This window comes from Erinaceus europaeus, chromosome 15 (genome assembly GCF_950295315.1).
Source record: "Erinaceus europaeus chromosome 15, mEriEur2.1, whole genome shotgun sequence".
NCBI lineage: Eukaryota > Metazoa > Chordata > Mammalia > Eulipotyphla > Erinaceidae > Erinaceus > Erinaceus europaeus.
This window is the reverse complement of record NC_080176.1, coordinates 21,653,371-21,673,681: the sequence shown is the minus strand read 5'-3', so window position 1 is coordinate 21,673,681 and position 20,311 is coordinate 21,653,371. Positions and strand designations below refer to the sequence as shown.

General features: G+C 61.6%; 1 protein-coding gene across 4 annotated transcripts in view; it reads left to right on the top strand.

Moving 5' to 3' along the window:
- The window catches only part of MAD1L1 (mitotic arrest deficient 1 like 1), a 68,839-nt gene that overhangs the window by 46,338 nt on the left and 2,190 nt on the right, over nucleotides 1-20,311 (top strand). For 3 of the 4 annotated variants that reach the window (XM_060173177.1, XM_060173178.1, XM_060173180.1), the window contains 6 exons: nucleotides 1,801-1,941; nucleotides 3,977-4,033; nucleotides 10,816-10,904; nucleotides 11,991-12,081; nucleotides 15,519-15,723; nucleotides 18,042-18,232. In XM_060173177.1, the coding sequence (XP_060029160.1) occupies nucleotides 1,801-1,941; nucleotides 3,977-4,033; nucleotides 10,816-10,904; nucleotides 11,991-12,081; nucleotides 15,519-15,723; nucleotides 18,042-18,232 (774 nt within the window). The remainder of the gene's footprint in view (nucleotides 1-1,800; nucleotides 1,942-3,976; nucleotides 4,034-10,815; nucleotides 10,905-11,990; nucleotides 12,082-15,518; nucleotides 15,724-18,041; nucleotides 18,233-20,311) is intronic. The other variant, XM_060173179.1, reaches the window with a different exon arrangement.

The following is a 20,311-nucleotide window of genomic DNA, read 5'->3' as shown; positions in this document are numbered from 1 at the left end:
ACGCCTCTGAAGTGGTCCTTGGGGAGGTCTGTTCCTGCCTCACGTCTCCCCCACCCTGTCCTGTCCACCTCTCTGATAGCTGCCCACCCCAGGCACCTGCTCTTCTCCGTCTCCACTGCCTTGTCTGGTGGTCTCTGGCATTTCCTGGGACCGCACTTCCTGTCCTACTGGCCCAGGAGCCATCCTCCTGATTTGGTCATCACAGCCAGGCCTGTCCCTTCCAAGTCTTGTGTTGGGGGTCCCTGGGCTGTGGAGACTGGGTCCTGGGGGTCCCTGGGCTGTGGAGACTGGGTCCTGGGGGTCCCTGGGCTGTGGAGACTGGGTCCTGGGGGTCCCTGGGCTGTGGAGACTGGGTCCTGGGGGGGTCCCTGGACTATGGAGACTGGGTCCTGGGGGTCCCTGGGCTGTGGAGACTGGGTCCTGGGCGTCCCTGGGCTGTGGAGACTGGGTCCTGGGGGTCCCTGGGCTGTGGAGACTGGGTCCTGGGGGTCCCTGGGCTGTGGAGACTGGGTCCTGGGGTGGTCCCTGGGCTGTGGAGACTGGGTCCTGGGGGGGTCCCTGGGCTGTGGAGACTGGGTCCTGGGGGTCCCTGGGCTGTGGAGACTGGGTCCTGAGGTCCCTGGGCTGTGGAGACTGGGTCCTGGGGGTCCCTGGGCTGTGGAGACTGGGTCCTGGGGGGGTCCCTGGGCTGTGGAGACTGGGTCCTGGGGTGGTCCCTGGGCTGTGGAGACTGGGTCCTGGGGGTCCCTGGGCTGTGGAGACTGGGTCCTGGGGGTCCCTGGGCTGTGGAGACTGGGTCCTGGGGGGTCCCTGGGCTGTGGAGACTGGGTCCTGGGGGTGGTCCCTGGGCTGTGGAGACTGGGTCCTGAGGTCCCTGGGCTGTGGAGACTGGGTCCTGAGGTCCCTGGGCTGTGGAGACTGGGTCCTGGGGGTCCCTGGGCTGTGGAGACTGGGTCCTGGGGTGGTCCCTGGGCTGTGGAGACTGGGTCCTGGGGGGGTCCCTGGGCTGTGGAGACTGGGTCCTGGGGGTCCCTGGGCTGTGGAGACTGGGTCCTGCGGGGGGTCCCTGGGCTGTGGAGACTGGGTCCTGGGGGGGGGTCCCTGGGCTGTGGAGACTGGGTCCTGGAGGGGTCCCTGGGCTGTGGAGACTCTGGGTTCTTTTTTTTAAATATTTATTTATTATTCCCTTTTGTTGCCCTTGTTGTTTTTTGTTGTTATTGTCATTATTGTTGTTAATGATGTCGTCATTGTTAGATAGGACAGAGAGGAGGGGAAGGCAGGGGGGGAGAGAAAGACACCTGTAGACCTGCTTCACTGCCTGTAAAGCGACTCCCCTGCAGGTGGGAAGCCAGGGGCTCCAACCGGGATCCTTACTCAGATCCTTGCACTTTGTGCCACCTGCGCTTAACTCACTGCGCTACCGCCCGACTCCGGACTCTAGGTTCTTGACCCCTAGCCCCTGCCCCCACCTAGTGTGTCCCCCTTTTGATGCTGGGCCCTGCTCTGAGTGTCCAGGCAGAAGAGGAACTCAGACCCTTCGGGTGGGCCGCTGTAACTCAAGGCTGAGGGGCAGACCTCAGCCTTTCCCATTCGTGTGGCTGCCAAGTGCCCAGAAGGCTGGTCAACCAGGGTGGCTGTGGCTTCCCGCCAAATAGTGCCAGCTGTGCTCCGGCTCCGGCTGTGCTCCACATGGGGCTGGGATTGCACGGGAGCCCTGTGTCCCTGGGGTCCTCTGGGCCCTCCCCGTCCCCCCTGCAGGCCCATCCTACTCAGGGACCCCAACTGCCCATGTGCCCACAGGAGCGGGACGGCATGCGGGCCATCCTAGGGTCCTACGACAGCGAGCTGACCCCTGCAGACTACTCGCCCCAGATGACCCGGAGAATGCGGGAGGCAGAGGACATGGTGCAGAAAGTTCATGCCCACAGTGCTGGGCTGGAGGTGAGTGTGCCCACAACCCAGGGCTGGAGGTGAGGGTGCCCACAGTTTAGGGCTGGAGGTGAGTGTGCCCACAGTTCAGGGCTGGAGGTGAGTGTGCCCACAGTTCAGGGCTGGAGGTGAGTGTGCCCACAGTTCAGGGCTGGAGGTGAGTGTGCCCACAGTTCAGGGCTGGAGGTGAGTGTGCCCACAGTTCAGGGCTGGAGGTGAGTGTGCCCACAGTTCAGGGCTGGAGGTGAATGTGCCCACAGCCCAGGGCTGGAGGTGAGTGTGCCCACAGTTCAGGGCTGGAGGTGAGTGTGCCCACAGTTCAGGGCTGGAGGTGAGTGTGCCCACAGTTGGTGTCAGGCTGCTGTGGGTTTGCTGGTGGTACCCGAGGAGGAGGAGCTGAGGCCAGTGTGGAGCCAACTGAGACCTCCCTCTGCCCTGCCAGGGCCTGCCTATACATACTACCCCCTCCCCATGCAGGAGGTCATGGGTCACTGAGGGACCCATGGCCATGCAGCCCCTCACCCCTTGGGAGGAGGCTCAAGCTCCGGAAAGTTCCAGAAAGCTGGGAGCTGTCAGACCCAAGCCCCTCGGGAAGTTCATAGGTGGAGTGGCCCTTCCTGATGCTGGAGTGACGTCACTTTATGGGGTCCTCTCTGTCCCTCCAGCTCCTCCTTCACTGTGGCCCTAGCACCCCCTCATGCTGGAAGCTGCCCCCCCCAGCCCTTGACCACAGTAGCCAGCCCGAACAGCTCTGGACAGGGTTGTCTGGAGCCCTGTGTGTGTGTGTTGTGGGGGGGGTCCTCCTCTGCCCAGGCTTCACCTCCCTTCCTCCCTCTCTCCCCCCTTCTCCCTCTCCTCCTTCCTTCCTCCCTATGGGCAGCAGCCCGTCCCTGGGTACCACTGGTGGAGCTGTGAGCGGCCGCGTCTGCCACCCTGGTGCCACTCATCAGCCGGGCTTGTTTTTCCAATTTATTTAATTAAAACAGATTACGGTGCTGCTGGCTGCATGCGCTCTGTGGAAAATCCCAACTTGAGAATGCAATGAATCTGGAAAATTCCCCCACTGCCTGCCCGGGCACTGTTTCCGGAGGGCTGGGTGGGTGACCTGTTCTGTTGCGTGGGGTCTTCTGGGTGGCGGCCTGGGGAGCTCCCCTCCTCCCTGCCCTGTGGAGGGAGCCCGCAGCCCTCTGGGGAGGAGTCTGGCTCTGCCCTCCCTGCCTGTGTCCCTGGGGTGCCGCTTGGTGGCAAAAATCTGAGTGTGTGGACTCAGCTGGACCCTCAAGGTGCACGTGGCCATCCGTCCGGTGCTCAGACGGAGGTCTCCCCCAACACCCTGCCCCTCACCTGTCCCCAGTGGCCCTGTAGGGCCTCCCCTGCCTGTCCCTTTTACCCATCACCTGTCCTCAGATGAGAAACCAGGGACGGCTCGGCCCCGAGGGCAGTGGGGGCCACTGGGCCCTCGAGGACTGAACCCACACTCCGTGCTCAGGACCAGGCCTGATGGGGGACATGTGCCCCTGCTCCCCGACTCTGGCCTGGCCCTGACTCCGCAGCCTGACCGGGTGCCTAGCCTGTGTCATCCCTCCCTGGAACACCACTGGCGGGGGGGGGGGGCAGGTCCTTAGCTCAGTGATCCTGCACAGGAGCCCCCTGGTTCTGGGTGTGCCCTCACCCCAGGGCTCCACGCCTGCCCTATCCTCTGCCAGGCAGTGCTTGAGGGACCCGGGACCCCTTGTGGCAAGGCCCTAGGGAGCAGCAGCTGTGCATACAGCTGTGCCTGGCCAGTGTCGGCACCCATCCTGCCATGGTGGATCCTGAGGAGAGGGCTTCTCTGAACCCCTGTAAACACCAGAGCAGGTAGAGCGAGAGGGGCCCCACTAGCTGGCAACGGTCTCCTCGGGGTGCTCAGAGTCCAACGGGGGCACCTTGTCCTCTCAGCACCCCAGGGCTACCATGGGGACGTAGCCCTGAACAGCTTCGGGTGGGTGTTGAGCCGTGGGCTCCCCGGCACCCTGCTCCCTGACCGCTGCCCTGTTTTATGTTGAAGGCGCAGCTGGCTCAGGCCCTGGAGGAGCTAGGCGGGCAGAAGCAGAGAGCTGACACGGTGAGTCAGGGCAGGGGGGCTCAGAACGTTCCAGGAGAGGGTGGTGGGGCGGGGCTGGCATGGGTATGAACAAAGGCAGGTGGAGGTGAGCCTTTGCAGATGGTGAGGGGTGCTCCCGGCACCCAGGTTGGTGCTCCTCTGGCCAGGGCCCTCCCAAGGGCATCTGTCCAAGGGCCCTGCCCCCCCAGGCCCATCCTGCCTGGGAGCCATGTCTGGGGGGTTCTGGACTAGAGATTTCGGTGTCTCCACCACGCCTTCCCAGCCTGTGTGCACACCTGCACCCCTTCCAGGCCCCCGTATCCCTTCATGCATAGACCTGCTGCCGAAGGTGGTGGGTGCCCCAGAGACAGGCTGTGCTGTGAAGACTGACCCTGAGGAGCCCTGGGGTGGGGTGGGGGGTCTGAGCACTGTGCTGGCCTGGGGGACAGGCTGAAGGGGTGACACCAGGGCCCGCAGGCCCTGCTGTGCAGCAGTGCTGGCCTCTTCTGTGTGTGGCAGCCCTGACCAAGTGCCTACCCAGCCCCTGGGCCCCTGACCCCACCCTGCCCCTGTGCCCTTTCCTCCCATGCCCACCCTGTCCCCTGCCCTTGTGCCCTTTCCTGCCCCTGTGCCCACCCCATTCTCTGCCCCTGTGCCCTTTCCTGTCCCTTTGCCCACTCCATCCCCTGCCCCTGTGCCCTTTCCTGCCCCTGATGCTGCCTGGCCCCGAGTCAGCTCATGTCTGGGAACGGAGAGAGGCACGAACCTCTCAGGCTAATTGCAGATGACAAGACAGCGATGGTGACTGCTATTAATCAGCAGAGCCCTGCTAATTAATGACACAGCATAGCTCGTGGTGTCTCCTTTAAGTGCAGTCACCATCACGAGACCTGCTGCATCTAGGTGCCCTCAGGCATTGCCAGCCTCAGTGCCTGGGTGACCCCCTGCAAGGTGTCAGCCTGGTCCCTCTGCAAGACTGCTCAGAGTTTCTGGGCTTCCTGTGTGCTCACACATTTCACCTGGGGGCTTCTGTGCTGAGCTTTAAGCCTGCCACCTTGCTGAATGTGTTGTTAACTCGAAGGGTTTTTTTTAAAAAAATATTTGTTTATTTATTCCCTTTTGTTGCCCTTGTTTTATTGTTGTAGTTGTTATTGTTATTGATGTCATCGTCATTGTTGAATGGGACAGAGAGAAATGGAGAGAAGAGGGGGAGACGGGGGGGAGAGAAAAACAGACACCTGCAGACCTGCTTCACCACTTGTGAATCGACTCCCCTATAGGTGGGGAGCTGGGGGCTCAAACCAGGATCCTTACACCGGTCCTTGTGCTTTGTGCCGCCACATGCACTTAACCTGCTGTGCTACCACCTGACTCCCGAAGGGCTTTTTTAAAATAGGATTTTTATTTGTTTTATTGAGAAAGCTGTAGTGAACGAGAGACAGACAGACCAACTATAGCCCTGCTTAGCTCTGGGTGATGGTGGTGCTGGGGATTGAACCTGGAACCTCAGAGCCTCAGGCAGGAGAGTCTGTTAGCAGCACCCCTGTGCTGTCTCCCCGCCCTATTATTATTATTAGTAGTAGTAGTAGTAATAGTAGTAGTAGTAGTAGTAATAGTAGTAGTAGTAGTAATAGTAGTAGTAATAGTAGTCGTAGTAGTAATAGTAGTCGTAGTAGTAATAGTAGTAGTAGTAGTATTGTTAGTAGTAGTAGTAGTATTTCCCCAGAGCCCTACTCAGCTCTGGCTGATGGTGGTGCTGGGGATCACACCTGGGGCCTTGAAGCCTCAGGTAGGAGAGTCTATTTGCAGAACCATCATGCTATCCTCCCAGTCCTATCATTTTTATTATTTTTATTGATTTAATAATAAGTATTATTATGAGTATTCCCAGAGCTGTGCTCAGCTCTGGCTGACGGCAGTGCTGGAGATTGAACCTGGGACCTCGGAGTGTTAGACAGGAGAGTCTGTTAGCAGAGCCCCTGTGCTGTCTCCCTCTGATAGCTTTGAAAGAAAATTCTCCAGGTTCTCCTTGTGACGTGCCACAGCTGTCTCCCTCCCGCGGGGAGCCCTTGTCAGGAGAGCACAGGCCCTGCCTCAGCCTCCACACCGCCCTGGCGTCCCGGTATCCCAGTCGTGGCCTGTGCTCAGCTCTCCCCTAAGGTGGGTCCTTGCTGGCATAGGTGCCAGGGTGCTGCAGGCCTCAGGGGAGACCCTGAAGGCGGTGTGAGGGCCGACCATCCTTCTTAGACCCTCAGATGTGTGGGAGACCCAGCCCCAGGCACCTGCTTCCGAAGGCTCCTCTGTCTCCCCTGTGGCAACCTGGCTGTCTGAGCAGCAGTGTCTGGGAGTGGGTGTGCCCTGCCAGCCTGGGGTGCCCTGGCAGCCGTGCCCTCATCTAGGTTGCTGTCCTCCGTCTGTCTGGTGAGTAGTTGTCATGTCTGGTTGGCACTGTGCCCCACAGGGCCTGGGGACGCTTCCCCCATCCTGGCCGCAGCTTGTCTGCCCCCTACCCTTGTTGGGGCTGCAGCTGAGGGGGGACTGCGGCTTCCTTCATGGGGCCTCTCGCTGCCCTCACGCCACCTCATCTAGCGAGCTGTCCTCCGTGGAGCCTTGTCTGTCACTGTGTGGTCCTGTACTAGGCCACTGTCCCCCGTCCCTGCTTCCCTCGCCATGTGCCTGCCTAGATTCCTGTACTCTCAGGTCCCCAGGCTCCACGGCGTCTTGGATCTGTGACCATTTCTTCCTCTCTCTGGCTTTTTCTTCTGACACCTGGGACCACTGTCAGCCAACATGAGTGCTGGGTGCTAGGTGCTTCTATAAAGGCTATTGTCTCACTGGGATGCAGCAAGGGTCCCTGACTTCCCACACATCTGGCCCCGCATTCCAGGTCCTGGTGCTGTCCACTGTCTGTTCTGGTGGCTGCCTTCCCCTCACATGTGTCAGCTCTGCGTGAACCTGAGGGCCCCTGACTCCACACTGCCTCCATTCTCCTGCTTGTGCTAAGTGAGCCATGGCCCGCTGGTCCCTACGGGAGCAGGAGGGGGTGCTTTCCTTGAGGCCACTTTTCCTGTTGCCCTTGGGGTCAGCCTGCAGGGAAGGTCATGGCCCCTCCTTCATGCATCAAGCCTGGCTCTGGGGTGAGGGAGGACCACGGGGGCCAGGGGAGCTGTCCTAAGCCCTCAGACTAGAGGTGGGTCTGGTGTTCCACTGGGTCAGAGGGATCCCTGCCTGGCCCCAGGAGTCCCCTCCTAAGTCTCCACCCCAAGGGTCCTCACCCAGAGGCCATCCCCAAGGGCCCCCACCCCTCACCACCCTGTGAAAGCCGAGGCCGTGGGCAGGACAGGGCGGACAGGGCAGGATACGGTGGGGCCCGTACCGCCTCGCCTTGCCGAGGATGCCTGGCCCAGTGCCCACCATCTGGAGGTGCGGGCTGGTGCCGGGCCAGCACAGCTATTTTTAGTGTTCTCCTAGGTTGGAGTAAGGACACACGGATGTGGAGAGGACAGTGAGGCATTCCCCCCCACCCCGGGTGCTGTGGGCCAGATGGGTGGTGTGCTGGTCACCTATGTGCTGTGACTCCCCCCATGGACTTAAATCACCCCGTTCTGCCTGCTTCAAAGTGGGAGCCCCCACCCAGTCCCTCCTCTAGGCCCCTTCCCTCCTCTGAGAGGCTGAGGTGGATGCTGTCCACTGTCCGCTGTCCACTCTGTCCTTCCTGATGCCCCACACTGACACTGAGTGGGGGGGCTGGGTGCCCGGGGCTGGCAGCCAGGTTGTGGGGACCATGACCCTTGGCTGGCCTGGCCATGGGGACACAGGGCAGTCAACCCATGTTGGCCCTGGAAGGCTGAACCTCCCTCACTGCAGGGGTTGGGACTGGCCTGTGTGACTGTAGAGCCCAGGGACCCCCCCACCCAGCATGTGAGCACAGCCCACTGGGCACAGCCCCCAGGGAGCCCCAGGTCTTCCCTGCACCCCTGGGCCACTGCCTCAAACAGGTGGCACCAGTAATTAATTTTTCCTGGTAATTGAGGGGCACAGATCGTAAATGTGGGTGTTAACTTGAGTGAGCAGAGAGGGTGGTGGCAGCCAGGGAGGGGAAGAGCACCTAGGAGCCACCATCCTGCAGCCTAGAGCCCGTAGTCATCAGCACGAGCAGAGCAGGGCTTGGTGGCTGTGGTGACACTGTCATGGGGCCTCTGAAGGAGCTGCCAGTGGATCCCGTGTTCTCTCTTCCGTGCCAGCATCCAGCACGGCATTTTCTCAGCTGTGAGTTAGGTGGCTGCCAGCATGCTCTTCGTCTCCTCCAGCTGAGGGCAGCTCGGTGGCAGGCAACGGGTACCCGGTGGGGGGCTGTGGCTCTGAACTGGGCTGGCAGCTGGGGTGTGGCCCTGTGGGCAGGGCCTGGCAGAGTGCAGGGGCCTCTCTCAGGGCTCTGGCTTCCCCTCCTGCCACTGGGTGTCTCTGCACCCTGCAGACTCGCAGCTGAGGCCTCCAGGTTCTATGAGACAGGTGGCAGCATGTCTTGTGGTGTATGGACAGACAGACTCACCTCTGTGGATGAGAACCAGAGAGGCCTACTCAGTTCTGTGAGAGACAGAGGAGTGGCTTGGGGAAGCCCCAGGAGCAAGGGGAGGCCCATGGGGCCTTGGGGCCCTGCCGGAGAAAGGCATGTGGCCCAGCTCATTGACAGGAGGGTAGGGACCAGGAACCGAAAGGGCCTCAGAGCTCACCCAGTCAGGCTGCAGCACACCACGTGCTCACAACTCAGTGCAGCCGCTCCTGTACCTCAGGGCCCTGCAGCTAACCGTGGCCACGCACCCAGGGTGGAGGGGACATCGTGTGGCCTGTCCTGCCCAGCTACGTTGTCAGAAGCCCAAGGACACGAGAGGGCAGGTATTGTACACCACAGAGCCAGGATAGCTGCCTTGGGAGCACTGGGCTTCAGGGAACACCACACAGGCAGAAAAGCAATGCGCACACAGCCATGGGATAAGTCAGGAGGAGCCTCGAGCCAATCCCAACACATGTCAGACACGCAGACACGCCTGTGGGAAGGGAGGCCTGGGGAGTCAGCCTGCAAGAGCAGAAAAAGCCCTTGGACACAGCAGGCCTTAGCCGGCACCTAGCAGAGAGCAGAGAGGGCTCCAGCACCCCTCAGCTCACGTGTCACCCACCCTGAGGAGGGATCGAGCACAGGAGAGGAGTGGGCCGTCACTCTTCACCCAGAAGTGGGCAGGGTCCAAGAACAAGCCAGAGAAAGGAGTGAAGGTTCCGTTGAGTATGCAGTGCTGAGCCCTTAGCCCAGAGCTGAAGAAGTCAAGAACTTTTTTCTGATAACTCCTGAGGAGCAGGGCACGGTGGTCAGGTGACCGTAGAGTCAGGTACGCAAGTGCTGGGAAGGAGGGACCCAGAAGACACCTGCTCCTGACATAAAACTCAGCGAGGAGACCCTCAGGAGCCAGGGGACGGCGGGGCCACAGCCTGGAAGATAAATTACAGGCGAGGTCTCCATGTTCTCGGCCAACAAGGAATGAAGTGACATCTGGACTAATTGTCCAGCCCTGGACATTAGCAGAGGGGACAGAATAAAGCAGATAGGGTGGGAGGTGGGGATCTGTGGAGGTCAGACAACAGCTAGTCAGGAAGTGGGGAACGGCAGAAAAAAATAAATAAATCCAGCGCCTGTGCTTTAAAACAAAACCAGTAAGATGTATGAATCATTCATGGTCCTAGTGAAAAATTGATAAAAGGCATCACTGCCCAAAATAAGGAAGCAGAGGAATCCACTAACTGGGCGGAGCCACTAACTGGGCGGGTCTCTGGGAGCAGAGATCTCTGAGTCTATGGAGCTTGAGCCCCTCACATTGGAAGCAAAATCTAAAACACCTGAACCCAGCGAACTCTGCAGAAACACAAACACAGGGAATTGGGCAGTAGTGCAATAGGTTAAGCGCGCTTGGCACAAAGCGCAAGGACCAGCGGCTTAAGGATCCTGGTTTGAGCCCCCAGCTCCCCACCTGCAAGGGAGTCACTTCACAGGCAGTGAAGCAGGTCTGTAGGTGTCTAAAAAAAAACAAAAACAAAAAAACCCTACAACGGCCCATTTCTAGGAGCCCCCTAGCCTGCAGGTCCTGGCCCCGGGGGAGTGGGATCTAAAGGGGCCATCACCAGGAAGTCGGCACCACCGTGGGGGAAAAGAAGGGAGCAGCAAACATGCCGAGACACATCCGTTTCTCTGAGAACTTTTGGATTCTCCACACGCTGCTGTGTGTGACCTATTGGAAAAGAAGGTTCCAGAAGGGAGGCCAGCAGTGAGAGTGTCACCAGTGGCGGCACGGTGCCCAGAGTGAGGGCACCTTCACACTCTGTGTCCAGCCGTGGCTCAAAACTCCTCATGAGATAGAAATGTGGCTGATTCTCCCACCAGCAGATATGTGGCCCCCCACCCAACGTGCTGTGATGGTCCCACACCCTCAGCCAGGCCTAAGTGTGCTCGGGCCCCATGTGCTCACCATTCTCTGAAAATAAAATGTTGGCACTTCCCCTCTCTCTGAGAGTGCCAGCACTGCTCCCAGCCAGCCCCGTCACTGTCCTTCAGACAGAGGGAGAGATGCCACAGCATTGCTGTGGAGGGACCACTGCTACCACGTGTTCCCAGGTGCCCGGACCCTGCCCCAGGACCTCGTGCACAGCACGGCGGGCACTCCCAAGTGGCCCCACTGCCACCTTGCTGTGCCCGCCTCCTCAGGTGGAGCCGCCCTCTAACTTCTAACCTCTGACCTATGCCCTCTCTCTGGCAGCTGGAACTGGAGCTGAAGATGCTGAAGGTGCAGGCGGGCTCAGCCGAGCAGGGCTTCCCATTCTCCAAGGAGGAGATGGACTCACTCAGGTAGGGCCATGCCCTACCTGGCACCTCCTGGTGGCAGCATGCCCCATCAGAGGGGCTCCTGCTGCCCCCAACCCCTAGCTGTGAGGAGGAGGAGACTACGTGGACAGACTGCATGGACAGCTGTGCCTGTGGCCACCACATGGGCTTGTCCCCCACTCACTCATGCCCTGTGTGCACACGAGAGAACATGGCGGTGTGTGTATGTGTCCATACAGAGAGAATGTGTGGGCTGCTAGACAGCCCCCCTGCAGTCAGAGCAGGGCCAGCTCTTCTGGCCACAGCCCTGAGCCTGGGCAGGGGAGTGTCCAGGGCGCAGTTGCTCTCCGCCCCTCCCTCCCTCCCCCCCCCCCCCGCCTCCCAAGGCTGAGCTGGGCCCATGAGCACAGGGCAGTGAGCCCCTCTTCCATACTGGGTACCCCACCTGGCCTCTGGGGGAGCTGGGGACCAGGTCACCACCTCCTCTGCTTCCCCCAGGCCTGAAGCACCTCCCCTGTTTTTTGTCCCCTGTGCTAGAATAGCACATCGTGTGCCTGGCAGGACAATGACTGGCTTCTGTCCCCAGACCACTACTCATTGACTCTTCTCTTCCATCTCCTCTTAAAATATGCTTGGTACAGCCGTGCTCTGAGCCATCCCTATTCCTGCTCTCAGGCCTGGCTTTGCCCTGTGCCTGGCTGAGCTGCTGGGGAGAGGCGAGGGGCCCTGCCTGCTGCCCTGTCCTGGCTCCCTGCTGCTCTGCTTAGCCCTCTAGGGGACTCTGTTCCGGTCCTTCTGTTCCTGCTCACAGGCCATCGATTCCGCTGCTTCTCTGACCATGTGTCTACCCATCATTTGTGTTCTGCCGGCTGGAGGCCTGACTGACAAGGGCCTTGTTCCTCAGGCCAACACCCTCCTTGAGCACTTCCTCCCCGTCCTGTGTCCACTGCGTCCTCCTCTGCCCGCTGCCACTCTATTGTCAGCTTCCTGCCACTTTCTGCCCAATGCTCGACTGTGGCCTGGGCCTGACACTGGGCTCCCCAGCCTGTACTAGGCCTGCCTGCAGGGCCTCCCTACAGTCCTGAGCTCACGGCACCACCCATCCTGCAGGATGAAGATCGAGGAACTGGAGGGTGAGCGCAGGAGACTGGAGGAGGAGAAGAAGCTGCTGGAAGCTCAGCTTGAGAGGTTTACCCTGCAGGTGAGCATGGCTGGACACACACACAGGCGTACGGTCACTCTCAGACACACACAGGCACATGCTCAAACACTCACACTCAAACCCACACACATGGGGTTGCTGATCTCTGTCACTATTCTGCATCTCCTCCCACAACCCAGTAGAGTACAGCCCATCACAGTCCTCCCTGGCCTCTGTGCACAGTCCTCCCAACCCCAGCCTCGTCCGGCCACTGCTGACACCCTGGTTTCATCTTCCCGCCTGTCTCATGCTCTGCGCCGGGGCCCTCGGCTCTGCCACTGCTTCCATCTTGACACCTATTAGCAGCTGATCAGTCGCTTTGCTGCGAGTCCGCCGACAGGAGAATGCAGCTCTGGAAGCTGCCCGGCAGCCGCAGCTGGTCAGACCTGTCACCCTCACCGTAACTGGCCATTCGCACCCAGAGCCACGCTGGTGGGCAGCACCTCCCTGTCATGGTGGAAAGGAGCCATTGGGGTCCCACTGAGCTCACAGAGGCTTCTAGATTCCGGTGCTGCTGTGGGGCAGGAGGGGCTTTCCCAGGCTGGTGGCTGGGCATGTGCATGTGGCGGCCCCTGTGTCTGTTCCCCCCCCCCCCATCCTGGCAGTGCATGGCAAGCAGGGTGAGGCCCTGGGCTGGGCTGCCCTCGCCTGGCCTTGGAGCTGACCCTCCTGTGCGCCAACCCTGGAGCAAGGATTAACTTGGGGGAGAGACAGCATCAGGGTTGGTCTGTTGGGGATACACACAGGGCCCCAAGCAGGGGAGCCCCCCATGACCATAGGCCCCAGCAGGGGAGTCCCCCTGCCCCCAGCCCCCCCCCACAGGCCCAGCACTGCCCCCACACCCCCACCCTCACAGGCAGTAGCCATGGCCCCCTGAGTGCACAGTGGGCAGCCTGGTCAGACTGTGGTGCCTCCTGAGTGCCCCCCCACCCTGCGGGGCTCAGTGACTTTGCAAACTGAGTCTGTCTTGCAGAGGGGGTGGGTGGATGGAGTCGGAGTACGAGCAGAAGGTTCCCCAGCTGGCTAGTGTAGCCCCGGCCCAGCCCCCCCCTCCCTGCTCTCTGCCCCAGCACCCTCCCCTGCACCCGGGCCCCAGCCTCCACCTTCCCCTGAGCCCCAGCCTTTATCCTCCGGACCCCACCTCCCCCCCCCACTACACCCCAACTGTGCGGTGCTGCCTGTAAACGTCTCAGAATAGGCCAGACCACACACCCCACAATTTTTCCTCAGAATCACGCAGCATTTGTCTGTCTGTCTGTCTGCCACCAGGGCGACCCCCCCGGGCTTGTAGCTGCACAGCTCCGGCTCCTGGCAGCCATTTCTTTTCAGTCCTCAAGGCAGAGGGAGAGACAGCAGAGTGAGGGAGAGAGCGAGGCAGCGAGCTCCCTGCAGGCGGGGACACCTGAGCCTTGAGCTTGTAACTGCTCTACTTGGCATGCACCTGCCCGCCCTTGCTCAGGTTTCTGTGTTCTGGGGCTTGTGTGGTTCTCTGGCTCTTTTCAGTGCTGGGTAGAGGCAGAGCAGGAGGCACCACTCCACCTCACTTCCGTTCCCTGCTGGAGCCTCCAAGTCGAGTCGAGGCTGGACTCAAGCCCAGGCCCCCACTCTACCCCACGGGCTGCCTCAGAGCCCAAGCCCCCACTCTGTTCTGCGTGTCGCTGCCTGCTTCAGCTCCCTTGACCCTGCTGCCATCCACACCATAGCCCCTAGCGTGGGGGCCCATGCCGTCCACATGGCAGCCCATGGCATCCACTTGGGAGTCCATGGCATGCTCTCTTGGTCACTGTGCTCGTGGCACTTGTGCTGAGCCTTGAGCCACCTCATGGCACCCCAGCCACCTTCCAGAACCTTCCGGGAGCTGCCGGGCGGGGGGAGGGAGGGAGGACACCGCTCATGTTTGTTAACAAGCCTAGAGCAGTGGCTGCCCTGTGCGCAGTGCTGATTTCCTGTCACTTCCCTTCCCGGGACAGTACGTGGAGAACGAGGCCTGAATACTAAGTCTGTCTGCTCCCCTGGTCCTGTGGCCGCCCTCGGTGCAGACAGCGCGTCCCCGGGGACACCAGGCCAGAGCGGGCACCGCCTGGATGCCTGGGCGTGGCACAGAGCTGCCCCCCACTCCACACCCCTTGGGGGCCTGGAGGAGGGGGGTCCCCGAGAAGTCAGGCTGAGAACGAGTGGAGTGCCCACTCCATGGGGCTCAGTGGCTGTCAGCCACGGGTGGGAGAGGGCAGTAGCCACGCTCTGGGAAGTCATGAGGTGACAGTGTCCCCGCTGAGCTGTAGCTCTCTGGTTGGGGCACCTTCAGGCTTGGCGCACTCCCGGCTCTGTCTCTGTTTGCTTCCACCCCCTGAGATGCGGGGCTCTGCTCCCCTTTCCCGGAGTCTCAGGGGGCCCCGTGCCTGTGTTGGGTGCTGGGTACAGGCTGGCCCTCAGGAAAGGGATCCCACCCAGTCCGGGGAGAGGGGGATCCAGAAGGACGTAGCCTGTAATTCCCAGGCTTTTGTGCAATGCAGAAGGCATCTTGGCCACCTCAAGGCACGTCACCTCCCAAGAGGGGACAGCCAGGGCCTGTCAGGAGCTACCTGTGGCCCCCACAGGTGTGGGGGCACCCTCCCCATGAGGCACCCTCCCCATGAGACCTGACCCTGCTCCCTCAGACCCTCCCCACTGGCTCCCCTGCACTGGGGAGACTGATTTAGCTGGAGGCCAGCGGCTTATAAATATGCATGTGGCCGCTGGTATTCAGCTCTGCTTTCTAATTCTCTGCGCCACTGCCTACAGCCTCAGCCTCTTAGTATGCAGACCCCGGGCTCCGCCTCCCACTTCCCTCTCTCCCGCCCGCCCTCTCAGCCGGCTATGTCCTCTGGCCAGGGCTCCCACAGCCAGCTGGGGTCCCAGGGTCCCCATCACCACCAGGATCCAGGCTGGGCTGCTGCGATTTAGGAGGTGTGGCCACTGCACTTCGCACCCACCATCTGCCCTGAGCCCTGGTGCACCTCCTTTGGCCTAAGCTGTGGGCAGCAAGGCCCCCCTCCCACCATCCTGAGACCCCCTTGCCGCTGGCTCCCCTGCCCTGTCACAGCACTGTGGGAGCCTGGCTTTGTCTGTTCACTCAGGAAGCGCTCACCCCGTGCCCCTCAGCCAGTGCTGCTCTGGGAGGGGGTCAGCCCATGCCCTTTGTGGGGATCATGTCGCAAGGCCAGAAGACTCTGGGGACAGGTCATCACTGCAGGAAGGCAGGGTCCCAGAATTTCTGAGGCCAGCTGACCCTCTTCCCCGTCACCTCACCTCTTCCCCCATCCCCTGACCCCCTCGTCCCCTGGCCCTCTTCTGTGTCCCCAACCACTCCCTCGTCCCTCTCGTCCCCAGACCCTCTGTCGTGTCCCCTGACCCGTCTCCTGGCCCCCTCGTCCCCTGACCCTCTGCCGTGTCCCCAGGGTGACTATGACAGGAGCAAGACCAAGGTGGTGCACCTGAGCGCCAACCCTGCCAGCTTGGCGCGGCGGCATCTGGGTGAGGAGCAGGCGCGGCTACAGGAGGAGTGCGAGCGGCTGCGGGGGCTGGTGCAGGCGCTAGAGCGGGGCGGAGCGCTGCCCCCTGAGCTGGGTGCTGCTGGGCTGCCCTCGTCCAAGGAAGTGGCTGGTAGGTGCCGACCCCCCCCCCCCCCCCCGTGTAGCCAGGAGCAAGGGGAGTCGGGTGGCTGCAGGCCCTGTGGGTAGGGCCCTATGGAGAACAACGGGGCTGCAGGGACAGGAGGGCATGGGGCACCCGCATTGGCAGCCAGGGCCCCTGACTCGCCCCACTACCTCACCATGTCCACTCTGCCTCCACAGAGAGCAGGGGCAGGCCCTAACAGTGGACAGGCCTGTATCTGGGGGTCCCCTCCCCTGATGGCCCTTAGAGGACTGTACCCTAGACAGAAGCCCAAGGTAGAAAGCAGCCCCCCACACACACACACACAGGAAGAGCTGGCGGGAAAGGGCAGTGTGGCCTGACAAGCAGGGCCAGCTTCCTGGAGGAGGAGGCGTTTCTGCCGGGCCTGGCAAAGGAAGGGGTGGGGGCTATCATGAAGTAGGGGGAAGAGGTGAGTGTCCATCTGGCCAGTGTCCCAGCCATCCCCGTTCCTACCCACCCCATCTCATCCCCTTGGCCAGCTGTCAGGCGTGTGTACTTGGTCCCAGCAACTGTGCTTCCAGGGGGCTCTTTGGCCCCCTGGGTCCCTTCTCTGAGTGACCTCGTGACTCCGGGAAGGGACCCCTTGACCTGCTGGTGGGGTCCCAAGCCTGTTTCACTCGGCAGCTGGCCTGGCCTGTCACCCAGCATGGTGACCCCAGGGGGCAGTGGGAGGCCCCCGTCTGGAGGAGCCGCCCTGCCCACCCCAGGGCCCCTCTGCAGGAGTCCAGCCTCATCAGTCAGGTCTTGTCCCTGGCAGGCTGCGTCTCTGCTGCTTGAACTGGTCCCTGCACCACTGTTAGATCCCAACTCTGAACGTGTTTATTTTGTTAGGACAGAGAGAAACTGAGAGGGGAGGAGAGAGAGAGGGGGAGAGGGAGAGGGAGAGACCTGCAGACCTGCACTACCCCTTTGTGAAGCATCTCCCGCAGGTGGGGGTTGAAGGCTCAAACCCAAGTCCTTGTTCGTGGGAACAGGTTCCCCCCCTCCCGCCCTGCACTTCCAGTGCTTCTGCTGCTTGTTCTGTGCCAGGCACTTAGGACAGAGCCACTGAGGCCGCGCCCCAGAGTCGCTCTGGATGAGCGGGGGAGTCAAGCACCTGTGTCTGAGCCAGGTCAGGCCAGGCAGTGCCAGGGGTGGGGGGCACAGAGTCAACCCCCCGCGGGCCTCTGTGTGGCACTGAGGGGGCACAGTCCCCAGCCTGCCGTCTGCCTGGGCCAGCATCCCCGTCCTCAGCTGCTACCACTCGGGGGCGTCTCCCTATCCCTGGCACAGGCTGTCAGCCGGGACGTGCCCACCCGCGGTCGGGTGGCTGTAATTGCCGGTGTCTTTTCAGATCCTGTCTGTGTGCCGGCGACAGGCGCCCCCAGGGGCCGCTAATCACAGAGAGAGCCTGCCGGGCGCCTGCCAGCACCCCCAGGGCTGGCACCGCCTGTGCCGCGTGTCAGCCAGCCCTCCGCTAGCTCTTGGGCAACTCAGCTTCCGGTGCAGCAGGGGTCGTAGGAGGAGGCCAATGGTGGCTCTGGGCCACGCCCAGTAGAGGCAGCTCTCCCTGGGACCATCTACCCACCTGTCTCTGAGGCCAGGGACCAGGCCTGGAGCCGCCCCTGCCTGTCCCTATGCCCAACCTCAGCCCAGACCTGAGAGGGGGCGACTGAGGTGCTGGGGGTGATGCCGGCCACCTTCCTGGACTCCGGGCTCAGCAGAGTATCCTGGGACAGGACCCCTCCTTTGTCCTTGGAGCCCTGCTCAGGGCTGCTCCTGGCGGTGGAATATCTCCTTTTTGTTCCTCCTTCAAAGCTGGAGAATCTCAGCACGACCAAGAGGAGTCTTGTGCCCCCCGAGTGAAGGGGGACTGTCCTCATACTGAGGCCATGTCATGGCCACTAACAGATCCTCAGCTGGGCGGGTGCAGGGGTGGCACAGGGGCCTGGAGGAGCCAGGGGACAGTCCCTCAGCCCTGTGCCAAGGACCACCCACACCTGCCTGGCTCATACCCAGGCTGTGAGCTGCCTGGCCCCCCACACCCCCAGCAGCTGAGACACCTCCGCCCTCTCCGCCATCATGGGGCTTTCCAGGCGAGGGCCGCCCACTATGCCACCTCCTCAATCCCATGTCCCCATGGTCCCTCTCCTGGCCGGCTCTGCCCTCCCTCCACTAGCCGTTGCCATAGGATGTCAGTCCTAGCTCAGGCAGGAGCTTCCTCTGAGCCTTCGGGGCCAGGCCAGGCCAGGCCTCCACCCGGCTCCTGGTGGACCCCCCAGAACTCATCCTCCCGTCCCCCACAGAGCTCAAGAGGCAGGTGGAGAGCGCGGAGCTCAAGAACCAGCGGCTGAAGGAGGTCTTCCAGACCAAGATCCAGGAGTTCCGCAAGGTGTGCTACACGCTGACCGGCTACCAGGTGGACATCACCACCGAGAACCAGTACCGTCTGAGCTCCATGTACGCAGAGCACAAGGCCGACTGCCTCATCTTCAAGGTGGGGGCTGTGTGTGGGGGGGGATGACCACAGGGGAGGGGCAGAGGAGGATGAGGTGGGGGTATGGTCAGGCTGGGCTGCTGTAGCCTGTGTGTGCCCTGAGGGTCCAGCCCTCCACCTTCCCTGCCCACTGAGACCCATCGCCATTGTCCCTGAGACCCAAGTGTGGGGACTGGCAGCCGATGGGCCTAGCTCATGGCACCCACACACACCCATCCCTGTGTCCAACGTGGTAAAGCCGGGTACTGGTCGCCTTGCAGGTCTCTGGCTTTGAGCTCAAGGACAGCAGAGTTGGCCCCACCCTCCAGGTGTGGGCAGGACGTCACCTGTGGTCATGGTGCAGCCTGCGTGTCCCCTCCCACCAGCTGGTGCCCTCAGGGATGCCACTCACTCAGCCGCCAGCCTGCTGACTGCCCAGCAGCCCACTGCCACACAGAGAGCCCTGGGGGTCAGGCCAGCATGGGGGAAACCGCACTCCGGGTTCTATCGCCCCAGCGGCTGTGTCTCCTGAGCCAGGGCTCGGGCCTCTCCTGGCGGGTGTGCTCACTGCTCTGTGGTCATGATCAGAGGGGTGTGCACCTTTTAGACAAAGTGAGCCGCTGGTATATGTCAGAAAATGCTGGGAGGGAGGCCAGGCAGTAGCACCATGGGTTAAATACACATGGCATAAAGTGCAAGGACCAGTGTAAGGATCCCAGTTCGAGCCCCCAGCTCCCCACCTGCAGGGCAGTCGCTTCAGAAGCAGTGAAGCAGGTCTGCAGGTGTCTGTCTTTCTCTCCCCCTCTCTGTCTTCCCTCCTCTCTCCATTTCTCTCTGTCCTATCCAACAACAACAACTATGACAACAACAATAACAACTACAACAAGGGCCACAAAAAATGGGAAAAATGGCCTCCAGGAGCAGAGGATTCATGGTGTAGGCACCGAGCCCCAGGAATAACCCTGGAGGGGGAAAAAAAATGCTGGAGATGGAGAGCCTGCCCCAGCAACCTTTCCCCACATGTATGCGTGTTCTCCTGTGCATGTGCTCTGTCCACAGTTTAACAGGCTTGTCTGGAAAGGGTACAGGGATCCTTGCCTCCCCCAGTCCCAGCCCATGGTCCCTCATGAGGGGTCCTCAGATGAGGACGGCTGTGGGTCGGGCTGTGCCCCAGGTGGACAGCTCTCTAGTGAGGACAGGAGACTTGGTCCTTTGTCCAGGACCCTCCCCCTGGAAGAGGTCCTGTGTGTCCTATGACCCTGGGCGCTAGGGGTTCCAGGGCAGGCTTCGTGCCCATTGTTAGGACATAGCTCTGGCTTGGATGGTGGGGGCCGACGAGCCCTGTGGAGACTCTGCTCCTCAGTGTCCCTGGTCAGGATGCCCACGGTGGGTGAGGGGAGAGCCTTTGCAGCTGAAGCAGCTCCCCTCCACCAGCTGGGCTCCAGTCTACTCCTGATGCCCCAGCTGTGTGGGGTGGGCAGCCCCAGGAGGGGCAGGTGGACTTGGTCCTGTCTGGCAGAAGCTGTGTTGGGGGTGGGCACAGAGCCACCACTCCAGACCCCTGTGGAGAAAAGGGTGCGGGGCTGGCATAAGCTCCTGGTGACTGCGAGGCCTCCCGAGGACTGTCAGCCCCCTGCGGAGAGCGCAGGTGAGTGGGTGAAGATGTGAATGAAGGAAGGAATGAGTCAGTGGGTGAGTGGGTGGATGAGTGAATGACCCAATGAATGAATGAGTGAGTGAGCGAGCGAGTGAGCGAGAGGGCTTTGTGGCTGGAGTTGCTGCCTCCCAGGAGCTGTGGGGGGTGGAGCCCTAAGCTCAGACAGCACCCGAAGCCCTGGTGTCCCCAGGTGGCGTCCCTGGGCCCATGCTCACAGGGACTTCTGGCATAGGCTGGCACCAGACAGGCCTTCTCTCCTCAGCCCCCCAGACCTCACACCACCCTGTGCTGCTGGGCCTGCTGACCCGCTCTGGTCCTCAGCTCTTGCTGGCAGCCTAGCTGTGGGGGAGCCAGTGGGGAAGGCCCTGGGGGAGGCTGGCAGGAACAGGTGCTAAGTGGAAGGGCAGGGGCCCCCCCCAGTCACGGAGGTACGTGTGTGAGGG